The sequence below is a fragment of the Octodon degus genome, unplaced genomic scaffold (genome assembly GCF_000260255.1).
Source record: "Octodon degus isolate 3935 unplaced genomic scaffold, OctDeg1.0 scaffold00233, whole genome shotgun sequence".
In the NCBI taxonomy this organism is placed as follows: Eukaryota; Metazoa; Chordata; class Mammalia; order Rodentia; family Octodontidae; genus Octodon; species Octodon degus.
The window spans coordinates 2,571,698-2,589,887 of record NW_004524809.1 but is presented as its reverse complement, the minus strand read 5'-3'; the positions used below and the strand labels follow the sequence as shown (position 1 = coordinate 2,589,887).

The window sequence follows — 18,190 nt, the reverse complement described above, 5'->3', positions numbered from 1 at the left end:
TCCTCAGTACAGGGAATTTTGGATTCTTTCTGGCTGTATGTGTGTGTATGTGTGTGTGTGTGTTCTCTTGCTAAATTACTAGATTACCCAGGCAGAGCTCCAACTTGTTATCCTCCTGCCTCAACCTCCCAGAGTGCTAGAATTAGAAACAACCACATCTGCTTTTCTTTTTTTTTTCCCAATACTGGGTCCCAGAGCCTTTAAACTGAGCTAACATCCCCAGCCCTTTTTTAAATTTGGAGACAGGGTCTCACAAAATTACCCAAGTTAAGCTCAAATTTATGGTCTCCTGCCTCAACTTTCCAGAGTACTAGGATTATAGGCATGCACTACCTCACCTGGCTGCCTCCTGCCTCCTATTTCTTTTCTTTTTCCTGCCTCCTATTTCTTTTCTTTTTTTTTTTTTTTTTTTTGGTGGAACCGGGGATTGAACTCAGGCCCTTGAGCTTGCCAGGGAAGAGCTTATTCCACTGAGCCATGTCCCCGGCCCTCTTTTCTTTTTTCTTTTTCTTATAAAATTGAAGCACCTCTCAGGGAAGAATGAAATGTGGTTTCATGTAGAAAGAACATCATACACCTGAGTTCCTTGGAGGCAGATGCTACACATAAAAGGCATGGAAGAAGGGTGGTTATCATTCTTTTATGAGTGGTGGCTGTTCTGATGTTTTGAAGCTTGTGGTAATTAAATAAATTACCCACGCACGGTCCCCCACATGCTGTCCTCACACTAAACGCCACCACGTTCCTCCTGGGCTCTTTATGACAAGCAGGCTGCATGCAAAGTGGTTTCACTTATGGGTTCCCTAAGCCTCTCTAAGCCTGCAGCCCTGAATAGATGCTAGTGCCAAGTGTGGTCAGATTTGTGCTTTCACCTGTGGCTTATGTGTTTGTATAGACAGCTGAGAAACAAACTGCTGAGGCCTGGTCAACAGAGTAGAGACAGTGTCTTTATAATGGCACTGTTCTTTAGGGTACATAGGCCAGCCCAGAAGAGCCTAATTCCAAGACAGGGGCCTTTGGCAAAACCCTGACTCCATCTTTTGTTTTCTCAAGCTGTCCTCACTGATGCTTTCTGCAGATTGGAAGCACTCAGTGTGGTTAACCAAACAGCTATTTGTCTGAGTGTCGTAAGATTTCAGTTACACAGTGATAGCTGCAGCTGGGTGTGATGATACATGCCTGAAATCTTAGCATTCAAAAGGCCCTGAGTCATGAGAAATGCTGAGTTCAGTGTCACCCTAGGCTAATATAGCAAGTTCAGTTACATAGTGAACTACATAGCAAGACCCTATCTCAAAAAAATCAAAAATAGTAACAGCTACAACTTTTCTGCTCTTTTTTTTTTTTTTTTTAACTCTTCTTTCAGAAGGGCCTAATTTTCCAGTTAATTTTTAAGGCTTGAAGAGAGAAACAAAGGCTGATAGTTATTAGTTAATAGATAAATGTGGCCAGGCCACCCGGACCCATAGTGAGTCTTACTTCACCTTGAGTTCTATAGCTTTGCATTTTACCTTCATCAGTTTCTTAACCTGCTTGCATCATTTGTTGAGAAATGGAGGTCACACAACTCACCCAGATGCTACTGTGATGTTTAACTGCTTGCTTATGCTGCATTGTGTCTGGAAGCATTTGGAAAGTATTGCCTCATTTGGAAAATCTCTCAGCTGGAAGAGGCTTTTCTGGTAATTTCCCATGGACTGGATTTCTACGCACATGTGGAGAAGATGAACAGATTCTGCCCAGCTCTTTCTGAGGAGTTTTAGCGATCACATAAAGTTGACTGAGGACAGATGTCAATAGTACACACCTGTCTTTCAGGATGTTAGGAAAGCAAAGCAGCAAGACCATAAGCATGAGGCCAGCCTGGGAAATTTATGAAAGCCCTCTTGCAAAATTTTATAAAGGTTTGGAAATGTAACCCAGTGGTAAATCCACCTAGAGTTCAGTCCTTAGCGTACCTCCTTAGTACCCAAAAGAGTCTTATAACACTTTCCCTCACATACACATAAGACATCCCTAGAAAGAAGGTAGAGGGGCCAGGGAGGTGGCTCAGTGGAATAAGTGCTTCCCTGGCAAGCACAAGGGCCTGAGTTCAATCCCCAGTTCCAGAAAAAAGAAAAAAGAAAAACACAGTTCCATGGGTTCAGAGGCCAGAGGTAAATGCTGTGGCACACTCAAGCCAGGGAGGTGCAGGCACCTGGCTTCTTGTTGCTTGTCTATTAGAATAAGAAGAGGCTTGGGAAGGATGCATGCCTGTCCAGTGAGCCCATTGTGTGTGTCACAGGGAGAAACAAAGTGTGTACTAGAGATTGTGACCATGAAGCTTTACCTGTCAGAAGCGGGAACCCCTGCCTGGCACATGGTATGTGATGGTGATGCACACCAAGAATGCTGCCCCTACTTGGGAGGCTGAGATAGGAAAACTGAATTTGAAGCCAGCCTGGGCTACATAGTGAGAGCCTATCTTTAAAAAAAAAAAAAGAATTAGTGAAGAGTAGAGCCACAGAGCACTTGAAACTTGGTGGCAGTCAACAGGCTGGCTGCTTGAACTGCCTCACTAGGGAATGTGAAGGTGCGCGGAGGATCCCCAGGAAGTGGTGACTCACTGTGCCAAGCATTACCATCCTAGCTCCCACTACCTTGTCCAAGCTTCAGAGTGGTCCTCTGGAGTGGGGAGATTTCCTCACAGGCTAATGGGGTTGCCCATCCTATTAGCCTGAGCTGCAGAGCTTAGCCTTGAGTACAAACCTGGGCCAAGCTGTCATCGGGGACACACTGCATATTGAAAGCACCTCTGCTCTGCACACAGAGTGAGTACAGGAGATGAGGAATGAAGACAGGGTGGTTTTTGTTTGTTTTGGTACTATGACTTTTACATGAGGTGGGCAGACCAAGGCTAGTATGCAAACAACATGCACAATCTTGATGTGCTCATGCCTTGTGTATCAACATCACTGGCTGCTCTGGCCCTCTGGTCCCCTATTGGTGGGGATTGAATAGGGCCTCACTCATGCTAGTCAAGTGCTCTGCCATTCCTCTCCCCAGCCCTCTTTAATTCTGAGATAAGGTCCTGGTAGGTGGCCAAGGCTGGTCTTGAATTTATAATCAAGTAACTGGAATTATAAGTGTATGCCACCATACCAGTCACCATTGGCTTGGAATAAGGTTCATCAATGCCAAAGCAAGTGCCAAGGGATTTTTCAAGTTCCCTGTGATTTGTGTACATCCATCATTAGTCCACACCTCTAGGCTCTCAGATCCCAGTGTTTCACAACCTGTTTTGTAGATCTTTTACATGATCACTGTTTCATATACTTCCCTATCCCTTCAGAGTAATTAAAACTAATATGTTGTACAACTCTGATCTTTAACAAAAAAGTCAAAAAACATAGAGGAAAGACAGTCTCTTTATGAAGATGCCCACGTGCAGAAGACTGACGCTACACCACTATCACCATCAAAAGGGATCAAAAATCCAAATATTAAAACAATTTGTTGGAAGATAAAATAGAAGAAAATTTGAAAACATAGGCATAGGCAAGGATTTTCTGAACAGAACCCCAGTGGTATAAAAAATAATGCAAGAATCAACAAATGGGGGCTGGTGAGATGGCTCAGTGGTCTAAAGCACCTACTTAGAACAAGCTTAGCAAAGCACAAGGACCGCGGTTCAATCCCCCAGCACCACATGCCAGCCAGCCCGCCCCCTGGTGGGCTGAGCTGGCCACACACACACACAAATAAATAAATAAATAAATAAATAAATAAATAAATAAAATTGGAAAAAAAAAAGAATCAACAAATGGCATCATATCAAATTTAAAAGCTTGGGCTGGGAAAATAGCTGAGTTGTCTAAGTGCCTGTCTGACAAGCACAAGGACCCAGGTTTGATCTCCAGTACCACATGCCATGCCAGCCTAGCACTGAGGAGGCTGAGACAGGAGGATCACTACAAGTCCAAGCTGCATAGTGAGACCTTGTACCAAATAAATACTAAAATATTAATTAAATATTCAAAAGAAAAAAGTTCCTACACAACAAAGCAAACAACTAGCAGAATGAAGAGACAGACTACACAAAGGGAAAAAGGTTTTACCAGCAACTTCTCAGACAGAAAACTAGCATCAAGAATATATAAAAGAGAAGCCAGGCATGGTGGCCACACCTGTAATCCCAGCACTTGGGAGGCTGAGACAGGTGGATTGTTCTGTGTTCGAGACCAGTCTGGGTTTATAAAGTGAGCTCAAGGCCAGCCTGAACTGCATAGTGAAACCTTGTCTCAAAAAGACAAAAATAATAATAATTATTATTATGTTAGTATGTTAGTAAACATTCTCAAACTTTCTTCTATGCCTTTCCAAATTTTGTTAGTATTTTATTGCCTAGATATAGGATATTTCCATTTTTCTATAATTCTCTTTGTGTAGTTGATTCATTATTAAGCTTAATATCCAGGGGGATTCAAATGTTAACAGCTTTTTAAAACCTGGATGTTCTTATTTTTATGCTCTTTTTAAATTCATATTTTAATATTTTTCTCTAAGAAGGGCTAGTGCATATTATATTTTCTGGGGTTTTTTTTTGGGGGGGTTGTGGGTTTTTTTGTACTAGGGATTGAACTCAGGACCTTGTGCTTGCCAGGCAGGCGCTTATGCCACTAAGTTATATCCCCAGCCCACTGAGCTATACCCCCAGCTATATGTTTTCTGAATTCTTTCAGCTTTAAGGAAACCTATTTTTGTCCTGCTAGTTAAATGTCATCTTAGCTGGATTTGTTCTTGGACCATTCCTTTTTTTCTTCAGAACATTTATTATGAACAAGTCTTACTTTTTTTCACCAGTATACATGATTTACTATACACTGATTACTTAAAGGACTGTTCATTCTTGAATTTTAATGTGAGCTACATTCCGTATAAAGCGTTATACATTACATTTTGTAGAAAATGAAATGGAAAAATAGCTGCATTTTCACAGGATTTTGTAATCATTTCTTTTATGGAACATCTCGTATGTGTTCAATTCATTTTCTGTTTATTTCTTAGCTTTGTTATATTAGACATGCCAGTTATGCTTATGTTGGATCATATTTGTCTGTGTCCCCTATCACTAGTTCGTCTCTACATGCTTTATCTTTTTAAATTGTATTCACTGTGGGTAATTAATTATATAGCACATCTACTATTTTCCTTATTCTAAAACATCAATTAGGTTTTTTAGAAAAAGAATATATAAAGAACTCAAAATGTTACATTCCCCCACCAGAAGAAAAGGTCTAATCAAAAAAGAACAACAGAGGAGTCGGGGAGATGGCTCAGTGGAATAAGTACTTCCCTGGCAAGCGCAAGGGTCTGAGTTCAATCCCTGGTTCCGCAAAAAACAAACAAACAAAAAGAAATTAATGCTTTTCAGAAGAAACAACTGCAGGTGATGAATAAATACATGCAAAAAAATGTTCATCATCACTGGCCATCAGAGAAATGTGAATTAGAACTACACCATGATACCTTCTTACCTCAGAAAAGAACAGCTATAATCAAAAAATTATAACAAATGCTGGCAAGGATGTGGGGAGAAAGGAGCCCTTCCACACTGTTGGTGGGAATGTAAACTAGTATGACCACTGTAGAGGTCAGAGTAGGGTTCTTCACAAAACTAGAAGTAGAAATTCCATTTGACTGAGCTATCTCCCTCCTAGATATCTTCACAGAAGAGTTCAGATCATCCTGTGGCAGGGATCCAGGCACACCCATGTGTATAATAACACTGTTTATAATAGCTAGATCTTGGAAACGGCATATATGCCCATCAGCAGATGAACAGATAAGAAAAATGTGCTACTCACATACAAAAAGAGTACTACACTACACTGCCAAACATACAGACAAACATGAGGCATTCATATGTGAATGAATGAATGTGACTTAGAACACAATGTTAAGTGAAGTCAGACACACAAGCTAAAAAGTATCACATGGTGCTCTTATATAAGAAACTATATATATATATATATATATATATATACATATATGATATATATATATATCATATATGTGTGTTAATTCATTGAAAAGAAAGTTTATTTTATTGTCTGGTTATTGGTTGGTTGGCTTTGGTTTTTTTGAGGCAAGGTTTTACTTTGTAGCCCAGACTGGCCTCGGACTCACAGTGATCCTTCTGCCTCAGCCTCCCAAGTGCTGAGATTACAGATGTGCTCCACCACACTTAGCCTGTTTGTTTTGTAGAATTTGATTTATTTTTTCATAAAATTAAAATATCAGTGTATTGTGAAAAGAAATCTACACACATTTATTGTCTGAAAGATAAAAATAGGTTCCTGACTAGAGAGAATCAGAGGAGCTCTTGAGGCCCCTGTGACTCTCTTGAGTGGCAACATTTTTCTAGTACCTCCCTGATGGGGTTCTTCTGCTTCCCCAGCCACACTCTGTCCTCTCCTCCAGGTTGCCGTCTCCCCCATGCACAGACACAGCCATTAGCTCCTTTCTAAAGCTGAGCTGAGTGAAGCCCAGCTCCCTGTGAACCTCACCCCTTCCCCTTTGAGCCACTTGTCCCTCTGTGATCTGAGACCAGAGTTCAGCAGCAGGAAGCATTTCCCTGTCTGTCCTCATGAGGTGAATCCCTGGAAGAACCTCGGCTGACTTCACACCTATCAGTATCACCTAGGATTCTGTCTGCTGGAAGGCTTTAGTTCTCTTACCTTGTGCCATGTGTAAAGATAAGCCACCTGCATCCCAGAAGTCCTAGAGGCTGAGACAGGAGAATCACAAGTTTGAGCCCAGTCTGAGGAATTTAGTGACTTAAGGAGATCCTGTCTCACAATAAAAAATATAAAAAGGGCTAGGCATGTAGTTGAATGAAATGACCCTGAGCTCAGTTCTTAGCACCACTAAAACCAAAAATAAGCTATCTTCTGTTTTCTGTTCTATTGGCTTCATCTGGGTATAGACACAGGAACCAGACAGATAACACCAAGGCCAAGCCAGAGCTAACAGCTGCTGCAGACAATACTCCTGGCCTAGTCCTAGGCATTGTCCTGGCTAGGATGACAGACATCTACTTGTGTGTTACAAAGCTAGAGTGCAGGGGAAAAAAAGAACCACCAGAATCTTGCTTCTCCTATGGGCTCTGCTTGCACTAGGAGGCCATGTAGGGGCAGTAGTATAGAAATCACCCACCTGTGCTTGTAGGTTTGCTTAGGGCCCTGGAATTTCATATGCATACTAGGGACAATCAAAATATGTGATCAACATTGGCATTTTTTTCAAATGTGCTACAGTAAAATACATTTCCATTATCCCCTTGCTTTAAACACTGTTCTCACTATTCTTGCCATTAAGCCCCTTCCCTTTAAATAAACTCATCTTGACGGGTGTGGTGGCACATGCCTGTAATCCCAGCACTTGGAAGGCTGAGGCAGGAGGATCAGGATCGTTGAGTGTTCGAGACCAACCTGGGCTACAAAGTGAGCTCAAGACCAGCCTGGACTACAAAGTGAGTTCAAGGCCAGTCTGAACTGCGTAGTGAGACCCTGTATCAAAAAGATAAATAAACTCATCCCATTTTTCTTTACACTTTCTGAGGTACTTCTGGAAGTCCTATTTCATGAATGTCTTTATGTAGTCAAAAACAGTAAAGGCTGCTGTGAGGTGCCAGCCAATGGAAAGACAGGCTCATAAAAGTTATGTCTTCATCTACCTTACTCACCAGATCTGGATTATGGATTCTGGCTCTTCCTGAAAGTCAAATGGCCATGAAAGAGAAACATTTTGATTCAATTCAGGACATCAGGGAAGCCACAACAGTGCAACTGAAAACACTGGGGGTGGGGGTTAATAGCTCAGTAGAATAAAGTTCAATCCCCCATTCCACACCGAAAGAAAGAAAGAAAGAAAGAAAGAAAGAAAGAAAGAAAGAAAGAAAGAGAAAGGAAAGGGAAAGGAAAGGAAAGGAAAGGAAAGGAAAGGAAAGGAAAGGAAAGGAAAGGAAGGAAGAAAGAAAGAAAGAAAGAAAGAAAGAAAGAAAGAAAGAAAGAAAGAAAGAAAGAAAGGAAAGAAAGAAAGAAAGAAAGAAAGAAAGAAAGAAAGAAAGAAAGAAAGAAAGAAAGAGAAAGAAAGAAAGCACTCGGAAGAGAACTATAGAACTGCTTCATGAAAATGGCAAGAAGAATGAGACAAGTGTATTTGAAGGAAGGAAGGTTGGCTGGGGGGATAGCTCAACAGTCTAAGTGCCTGCCTGGCAAGTGCAAGGTCCCAAGTTTGATGCCCAGTACTGCATGCTGTGCCAGCCCAGAACCAGACATGGTGGCACATGCCTGTAATCCCAGTGCTGGGGAGGCTGAGGCAGGAAGATCACTGGAATCTGGACTGTGTAGCAAGATCCTGTATCAGTAAATAAATAATAATGAAAGAAGGGAGGGGCCAGCCAAATAGCTCAGTGGATTAAAGCGCCTGTAAACAGGGGCAGGGGCTGGGGTTCATTTGATCCCCGGGCCTGCTGTGCCAGCCCCACCCCCCCCTTGGGGCACATGGAGACAGCAATTGAAACTGGGTATGGTGGCACATGCCTGTAATTCCAGTTCTTGAGAGGCTGTAAATAGGCAGAACACTACGAGTCACATCTAGTAGTGAGACCCTGAACACCCTATAGATCCTCCCCTAAAATAAAAAAAATAAAAAAATAAAAAAAAAAAGGGAGGTCAAAAAGTAAAATTGGTTTTTCCAGTACTGGCATTGAACTCTGGGCCTTTGTAGTAAGCCACATCCTCAACCCTTTTCTTGTTTTTTATTTTGCAACAGGCTCTAGCTAAGTTACCATGCTTGACTCAAACTTGTGATCCTCCTGCCTTAGCTTCCCAGAATGTTGGGATTACAGGCATGCACTGCTACACTCGGTGCAAATTGCATTTACATTTGTGTTTTATATCCTGCTGTGTCTGTGAGTGTCCATAAATGGAATGAGAATAGAATAAATAGAAACTTGTTTCCTAGCTCTTGACAAGCAGATTCAGGTACAGAACTTGGATACTTTATTATAAGCAGCCAAAATGATTTTTTTTTGGTGGAACTGGGGATTGAGCTCAGGCCCTTGCACTTGCCAGGGAAGTGCTTATTCCATTGAGCCATCTCCCCAGCCCCGCCAAAATGATTTATTATTACATGGTGAACTATACACCTGAATGGTTTCCTTTTTTTTTTTTTTTTTTTTTTTTGGTCTTACAAATAATGCTGTATGAACATTCCCATATACGTTTGTATGTGGAAATGGCTTTTCATTTCTCTTCAGAATTCCTCCTGATATGAAATCTGGGTTTACTCTTGAGGAGCTGCCAAGCCATTTCCAGAGCAGTTGCCCCACTGCCTCACCCCAGCAAGCAGGCTTCAAGCCTGTACATCACTGCTAACTGGGTCATTTTCCTGTCATGTCCCTGGTCTTTCTGTCATACCCTCTTCCTCCCATCATTGCCACCTGGCATCAGGCTGCTGCCTCAACCATTGTAATGCTGACCCATCCCTTCAGTGGCTGTGGAATTGGGTGGCTGCCAAGAAGATGCCTTACTTTAAAAGGGAGTTGTTTGATCTGGGTTTCTGGACTCATTTCAGAATGGCATCACAGTGTTAGGTGTCACACTGAGCTGAGCTGAATCCTTGTTCCCTGCTGTGTGGCTATGACTAGGTCACTGTGGAACTTCCCCGAACTTCAGTTCCTCTGTGAGATGAAGGTTATACCTCTGCCTTCCTAGAGATGCAGAAGTGAATTTGCAGAGTGGGCACTGCACAAATGGTAGCAGCTTCTGATACTGTTGCTCCTTTTCCATCTGTTTTGTTAGTGACATGGAATATCAAATGAGATCCTCAGCCATCCTAAAAGACTGGAGATGTGGGCCAGGCAGATAGAATGGTGGCTTGTGGGACACACACCAGTGGGACCACCTGTGTCTGTGTGCTCCCCTGCCTGTGCCCCAGCCCCTGACACTCAGATGAGAACTACTTACTGCCAGATCCAGCTGTCCATTAAATACCAATTGCTACATGTTATGTTGCTTTGCTTTTTGTTTTGGTTTACTTTTTGATATTTTAGATTGAACCTGGGACCTCCATACTACGCACATTCTCAACTCTGAGAATTACTCCCAGTGAGACCAACACATAGAAAAATCTCTAGCTCCTCTCTAGTAAAGAAAGAACTCACTGTCACACACTCCAAATACTGCAGCACATGGGGCTGAAGTGGGACACTCACTGAAACACAGTGTGATAACGTAGTCTCCTGGCACCTGGTGAAAACAAGATGAAGAGGTGGCATCTGTTTCTAAGCCAGTGGCCTGGGCAGTGAATAGAACAAGACAGGTGCAGAGAGTGTTGTCCTGCATACTAGGGGAAATAGCAGGAGGCAGGAGCAAGAGTGCATGAAGCACAAGGGACACAGGTTCCTTCCAAGGATGGCAGAGAACTATCAAACAGGATTCAGTATCAGTACAGGGGTCAGGCTGTATCCCTCTACACACACCCTGGCAGGCTGAAACAGGAGGATTTCAAGTTTGAGCAGAGCCTGGAATTAAAGGTGTGTATCAACTGTAGATGCTGACTTTTTAAATCCTTGTTTCTTAAAGAACGAGTGAAGTTAGCTGGGTGTAGTGACACAAGCCTCTAATCACAGCACTCTGGGATGCCTCAGACAGGAGGATCACAAGTTCTAACTCTAGTCTCCAAAACAGAAGAGAAAGAGGGTCTGGGAATGTAGCACAGGATGAAGGCCCTGGATTCATTCCCTACTACCAGAAATAAAGAAAGAAAAGGAAGGAATGTAAGATAGAACACTGATAGTATAACACAAAAATTATCTTAAACAAAGAAATTCTTTGTATTAACAGTAAGTATGGCAGATTAACTAGTTGTCAACTTGTAACATCCAACTGAACTGAATCAGTGTGGTTCTGGGTGTGGAAACCTCATCTAAGGATTCTTGCCAACAGCACAAAAGGAAAACAGGAGTAAAACATGGTGTGCTGTTGATTCTCCTGAAGAAGCTTGCCATACCAGTTTTCCTGATAGGAACTCAGCTGTTCTCATCATTGGAGAAGCTCAGGTCCCTCACTGTTGTTGAGGATCGTTATGGTTCTCTTTGGGGGAACTCTGGTCCTTAACTTTGAGCATCGCTTCCTGGCTCCAGTGCAGATCCCTCCACCTGCTGGCACAGATCCTTCATCCTGCTGGCGCAGACTTTCTAGCTTCCACCACTGATCTTTGGGCCTTCTCAGTGTAGATTCTTGATACAAATTTTCATGAGACATTGTCATGTGCTCTAGGCCTCCAGCTGGATTCATGGGGGACATTGCCATGGAATCCAGGTTCTCTACTGGATTTTTGGGGTCTCTAAAGTGTGGATGTACAGATACCCTGCACTCTTCTTTATTTGACTTTTTGGGTGAGTATTACAAAATAATCCTATAGATTAAGTGTCCTATAATTTCCTTAAAAACCCTGAATACAACGTGTATACTATCACTGTAATCCAAAACAAGAGGAAAGAATGGACTAGTGCTCTATGCTATGTTGTGCTGTACTACAGGGGCAGAGGAAGTGAGCCCTGCCAGCGACCCTGATGGACTCAGAAGCTCTATTCCAACCCTGCAACTGGACATAGTTCCTTCTCCCCTCATCTCATCTTCTTCTTGTCTTGGTCTTCAGCATGTAATTTTCAGCTTGATTGCTACCCACTAACCTTTTGGTCAGTCCCTGGAATTCCAAATACCACCTGTCAAATTGGCCCTCATACCACCATCAGACAGCCCACTTCCCAGGCTCTGATCTAAGCACTTGCCTTGAGCCCTGCAGTGGGCATGCTGTGGCCCATCCTGCATCCCATATCCCTCCCTCTGGAGGGTGCTAGTCTGGCTCCTCTGCATCTCTCCACCTTCTCTGTCTACCTGCAGTCTCTGACCTTGGCCTGCAGACCTGTTCTGTCCACTAGGTTCTAAACATGCAGGGCAGTTCAGCTCATAGTCAGACCTTCTGGGTGTGGGCTCAGTGCCAGACACAAGATGAATGAAGCTCCCTGCTCCTGGGGAACTCAGCCCCTCCAATCTTCCTGTCTGTGCTTGGCCACAGTTACTCAGGCCTCTGTCCTATCCATAGACATGCTGGCTGGCCCCATCTTGAGGACTTACACTGGCATCCCTTGTGTGCAATGCTCCCCCTTCCACACCTTTGTGTTCTTCCATCCTCCCAGTTTCTGTTGCTACCACTCAAGTCTCAGCCCTGGTACTGAGAGTGGAACAGGAAAACTACCTTCCCTGGACACTTTGTCCAGACACTTAGCCATCTCTGCCCTTTGAGCTTCTTGTTGGCTTTCTTGCACCTCGAGTCATCCTAGTTTCCACCAGTACCTCCTGAGGGTGGTATGCATGCGTGTGTGTGTGTGTTGGTCACTGTGGTATCCAGGTATGGCCGCCCCATGCTATGGCCCTCTAGGCCTAAGGCACAGATGCCAGGTGAGTGAGCCAACCACCTGGTGAAGGGGGCTGCCAGGGAGTGAGGAGGTCAGTTCCCACATACATGATGTTATACAGCTCAGCACAGAGGCAGAGCTGCCTCCGAATCTGAATAGCACAAAGCTAACTAAGGCTTCAAACATTACAGACACTGTTCTAGGAAGACTGGCAGGCCATGGTGTTGTGTAGTTGGGTTTGTGACAAGCATGCCCTGTTACTCAGGCCACTCATTTATCCTGTTGTCCTTCTCTGCAGAATGGACTTGGGGGTTGGATGCAAATTGCACAAGGAAAGATACAGAGTGCATCAAATTGTGACCTCTCCCTTTGTAGATGTGAACGATTAGAAGAACAACTGAATGACCTAACAGAACTCCACCAGAATGAAATCTTGAACTTGAAACAGGAGTTGGCCAGCATGGAAGAGAAAATTGCCTATCAATCCTATGAACGGGCCCGGGACATCCAGGTAAATGTAAAGAATAAGGTTTTATAAAAACAAACAGTAGAGTGTTAGAAAAGGAGAAGACAAGAGGAAGTTGGAGGAAATAATCTCCAGAAAAGCTTGTCCTCACTGTGATACATCTGCCTTCTCAATGACTGAGGTACCTTTTCAGACTTCTGTGCAGCTCTAGAGAGGTTCACCTGGCTGGAGGATGTTAGAATTACAGGAAACCAGAGTTCTATCCACTGGTTCCTGTTCCCAGAGCAGCTCTGACCGTTAGAAGGCCATCTAACCTCTACTCTTATGTAGGCGATGAGGCTTCTGTCCCAGCTGCCAAATCTACATCTCTGGCAGACACATTACCATTTGGTAGTAATGTTTTGGACAAACAGCCTGCTTTATCCCATGAAGAAATAGAAAGTTTAGTTCTTTTTGTTTATACCAAGAGTTCCATCTAAGGGACTCGACCTTCAATGGTTTCCTACAGGCCTCTTGAAAGAACTTGGTCCAAGAGAAGGGCAGCAGCCTAGAAGCTCAGCAGAGCTACCAGCAGCTGCCAAGGGCACGTTCTCCAGGGGTCCTTTTGATATTTCTGGAAGTCCTCCTCAGGTGGTTCTGGACAGAGTAGCACCCTGGTCACTCACTGTGGTTTGGTTTGGTTTCGTTTAATTTCATTTCGTTGGCGGAACTGGGGATCGAACTCAGGCCCTTGCGCTTGCCAGGGAAGTGCTTATTCTACTGAGCCATCTCCCCAGCCCCTTGGCCACTCACTGTGTAGCTGGCTGCAAGCCCATGTTGCCTATCCTACCTCACCCTGGGAAAGCAAGGTGTTTAAAACCCAGTGCCAGGCCCTACTGGACACAGCTAAGGATACAGGCTCAGGTCCCTGGGTGAACTCTAGAGGAAGATTTTAGTCTGGAAGAAGTGGGTCTCTTGTGATCGTTGGTCCTGTGTGTGAGAGCCACCAAGATGAAGTTTTTACTCTTTAGGGAAGTCAGTTCCCTCCCACTGATGGCAGGTGCTGGCTGACTTAGAAAGCACAAGGCAGAGTATGGAGGGAGGCATGTTTAGGAGATGCCCACAGCAGCAGTTATACGTTGAAGAAGTTGGAAACAACCTAAAGTCCCCAGGAAGGAACTGACTGAAACACTGGGATACACCCAGTCTACAACATTCTGGGCAGTACAAGGACAGGGGATCTCTAGGTGTTAGCCTGGAGCAGGCTCTGAGACTTGCTGTGCAGAGAAAAAGTAAGTTGTGGGTGGCTTCCTACAGAAGACTGTCCTTGTTGATCTGGTAAATAAAAACCAATCCCTAACCTCTCCAGGTCCCTAGTTGTAAGGCTGGGCACTTACCAAGCTGAGTTTTCAAATAAAAATGTGTGTTTATGTTAAATAACTATGTGTATCCTAGGTAACTTAGATTAATAATTTTTAAAGGAAAAAATATCAGATATTTGAGGTCTTGTCATTAAAATGTGCCAGACCAAATAAATTAGGGTGGCCAGGGTGTGATACCCACCTGGGGAAGTCCTGGCTGGGTGGGTGGCCAGCGTGTGTGTATGGCAACAGGCCTGACTTCCTGTCCTGCCCTATCCTGTCCTGCCCTGTCCCATTGCATTCCTCCTGTTCTGTCCTGCAGGAGGCCCTGGAGGCATGTCAGACTCGCATCTCCAAAATGGAGCTGCAACAACAACAACAACAGGTGGTGCAGCTGGAGGGGCTGGAGAACGCCACTGCACGAAACCTTCTGGGCAAGCTCATTAACATCCTCTTGGCTGTCATGGCTGTGCTCTTGGTCTTTGTGTCCACGGTGGCCAACTGTGTGGTCCCACTCATGAAGACTCGCAACAGGACGTTCAGCACTTTATTCCTCGTGGTTTTTGTTGCCTTTCTCTGGAAGCACTGGGACGCCCTCTTCGGCTACATGGAGCGGTTCTTCTCGCCCCCTAGATGATGCTGCCCGACAGTGCTCCTGCCCACGGTGCACATGGAGAGCAAGACTGTGTCCTGCCTGCTCAGGAGCCTCTGCAGCAGCGGAAGAGTTGAGTGAATCTGTTTACATTTAGAATAATGTTTTTTTCTTCAAGAGACACAATTGCAATAGTATTTTTTAGATTTATCCAAGACATTTTTTTGGGCAAAAATCTTGGATCATTTTTATGTAGCATGATTTTCTTGGGATGCAAATCTTAAACAGTCCTTTAACATGAACCCACAGTTGGGCACACTGAAGGGCATTCAAAATCGTGGCTTGAAGGACTGCACTCAGACCCCTGAAGAGACCAGGCAGGACAGCAGTTATGGCACTCTCCCTGACTCATCCCACTCTGCGCCCAGGCTGACTACTGTGAAATCCGACCACATTCCAGGTCTGAATACTTTAATTCAGGGTGGAAGGGCACACAACGTTCCCTGGCTTTTCACCCCAGTTGGCCACTGGTGTGAACATACTCGCAGGTAAACACAGGACCTGACCCTGCCAGGAGCCATGAGAGCACCACGCCCAGAGGGGCCCTGCAGTCCTACAGCATTGTGAAGTGGCCCTCCAAATCCTTCATTTTAAGCAAAATCCCTTGGCCTCACTTTTAAGGTTTTGTTTTTTTTATGTGTATAGTTACCAACTTAAAAACCCAAACCACATACTTGAAGAATGTAATACTCAAACTCTCAGTGCTTCCTTATGGTTTCTAATAGGATTTTTATTATTGTTATTATTATTATTGGGTTTTTTTGGAAAGGGTTGGGAAGGTCTTTTATTTTTCCTTCAAAATAAAGAAGTGCTGTTTTTAAATGAAGATGTGTGGATATGTAAGTGTGCTGCCCCTCCTGTCCGGGACAGTTCAGGGAGAGCCTTGCTGTCCACACTGCCCTGTGCAGCCCCTGGCTCAAGATGCAGCTTGCACTTCCTCCTCTGGCTGCTGCTGCATTCTGGTGTCCCCCTTCCCCCACACAGCCACTTCCTGGGTGTGGCCTGTTTGGAGAGGCAAGGGATGTTCAGGAAGAAGGGGCTCTTTCTACAGACCAGTGTGGTAGGGCTGGGACTGTGCTGCCCAGGCAAATGTTCCTCTGATGATCTTGGGCTAGGAGTGTCTAGGAGAAATCAAAACTGTGTATGAGAGTCCTAAGTAATTCCTCATATGCCCTTAATTTATTGTTTAACACCCTGAATTACTGAAACCAAAGTGACATGGAGTCTTCTGTCTGCATTCTGGCCCCAGCACCCTTAATCGCAAAGCTTTATTCTGTTTGCCTAAGAGAATCAACTGAAGAGGATTCTCTTGAAGAACAGAAAAGGAAACGTCAGGTTAGAAGGACCCAAATTGTGAGTGTAAAATGTTGCCAGCTTCCTCCTAATTGAGACAGACTTACTAACCTAACCCTGCTCAGCGGACTTTTTATAGGCAGTATAGGAAATGAGTTGAGCCTTCTTCCCTACCCTGTAGCCAGCTCCATCATCTTGGTGGAATTTAAACTTTTAGAACTTATCTAGAGAGCCTGATTAGTCTTTTTTCCTATTATCCTTAGTCTTGAGTCACAAATGCTGTCCCTCACAGCCTTGTTGTGTGCAGCCATGTGACACACAGGAGTGTGTGCTCTTACCTGCAGAGAAGCCAAGCAGAGCGTGCTTTGCCTGTTCTCCATGCCAGGACAGCTCTGGGACCATGTCAGCCCCGGCCTATCTGTCAGAAAGGACAGCTGCAGCCTCCTCATGCTGTGGCAGGCTGGCCTTTTTGGCCAGCTTGCCATCTCCATAACCACATTGATGCTTAACTCAGGTACCCCAGTCCTCGCCCATCACCTCATAGCACCCAGAGCAGGGACCACAGGGGTGTGATTTCTCTTTTTCAAAAGATGTTCATGCCAAAATCAAATTGTCCCCAAGCCTGTGTGTTTAGCATGTTAACTTTGCCTGAAGATATCGCAGTGACCATAGCAGGTGTGCCAGAACACACCCTGACCCTGTCAATCCAGCATTTTCTACTCTGGCTTAATTGCTCAGAGTAGAGAAGAGCCCTACTAGGCTATCAGAAAGATGCTGTAGCTGCAGTCATGGTTTTCCCAACACACAACTTCTGAGGCTCCTTCCCAAAGTTCATATACTCACAGGTATTAAACAAAAGTCACTGTGACAGTGGTGATGTGGGGGACAGTTTCTCTCTTGAAGGAAGGTTTTGCCTCTAGAAATCCTCCCAGAGCAGCATGAGACAGGCCAAGCTGATTCCCCTTTTTCCTCAGACTGTCTTGGGAAGGATGTCAGTGCAGGTCAGGGACATAGTGGCTTTCTTGCTATCCTGTCCCTAGATCATTCACAAGGCCCAACTGTGGTCTGCATTTTTAATGCTCTCTAACCCGTGTCTATTTTCATGCCTGCCCATCCTTCCTGCTGCCCTACCCAGTTGGCTTTGAGTTTCTCTGCATTATAGCTGTTCTTGCATTCTCCTATCTGTTCAGACCCCTTTGATAACTTCACACTATGGTCCCATATGTTCTGAGTGGAAACTTCTCCTCTCTTCATGCTTCTCTTAAAGACAATGTGCACCCTAAAAATGAAGTATTCCTTGACTCTGTGTCTGTGCTGCTGGTGCCAAGCCAGGTGAATGAGGCTGGCTGTACTAAGGAGCCACTCAGTGCACCCCACCAGCAAGAAAGGCTTCCTACTCCACTGGTACCTCGCCATCTAAATGGAGGTGAAACCTTCTATGTCTCAAAGGTCTTTTCTTCCCTGTCCCACAAGATGAAATTGATTCCAGGAGGAACATGGGAATCAAGCCTTCCTTGCTGGCCATGCCTAGCAGGGAGCATTCTGGGGTGTGGCCTTGATGACCTATGGTTCTGTGTCAGACCCCATGCTCCACTGTGGTGCAGCCAGACAAATGCTGGCCCCCACCCGGGTTCTCACAGGGAGCTGCCCTGCAACTTTGGAAAATCCACAACCAGAACAAAAACCACCATCAGAATCCACAAGCTGGCACAGACAAAAGCACGGTTCCTACACCACCACCACTGAAACCTGGGATTTCAAGCCTGGCTCTGAGAATTTTTTGTGGTTTTGTTTTTGGGTTTGTTTTTTGTTTTGTTTTGGTTTTTTGTTTTTTTTTTTTTTGGTTTTTTTTTTTTTTTTTTTTTTTTGTACTGGGAATCAAACTCAGGACCTTGTGCTTGCCAGACAGGCACTGGGCTGCTGAGCTATATCACTGGCCCTGAGAATTTTAACATTTCTGTGTGTTGTGT

At 44.4% G+C, this 18,190-nt stretch overlaps 1 protein-coding gene across 9 annotated transcripts in view; it reads left to right on the top strand.

Moving 5' to 3' along the window:
* The window catches only part of Tmcc1 (transmembrane and coiled-coil domain family 1), a 248,757-nt gene extending 233,004 nt beyond the window's left edge, over positions 1-15,753 (top strand). For all 9 annotated transcript variants that reach the window (XM_023705965.1, XM_023705964.1, XM_023705967.1 and 6 more), the window contains 2 exons: positions 12,845-12,980; positions 14,598-15,753. In XM_023705965.1, coding sequence (XP_023561733.1) covers positions 12,845-12,980; positions 14,598-14,912 — 451 coding nt within the window. In that variant the 3' untranslated portion in view covers positions 14,913-15,753. The remainder of the gene's footprint in view (positions 1-12,844; positions 12,981-14,597) is intronic.
* Positions 15,754-18,190: the final 2,437 nt, after the last annotated feature.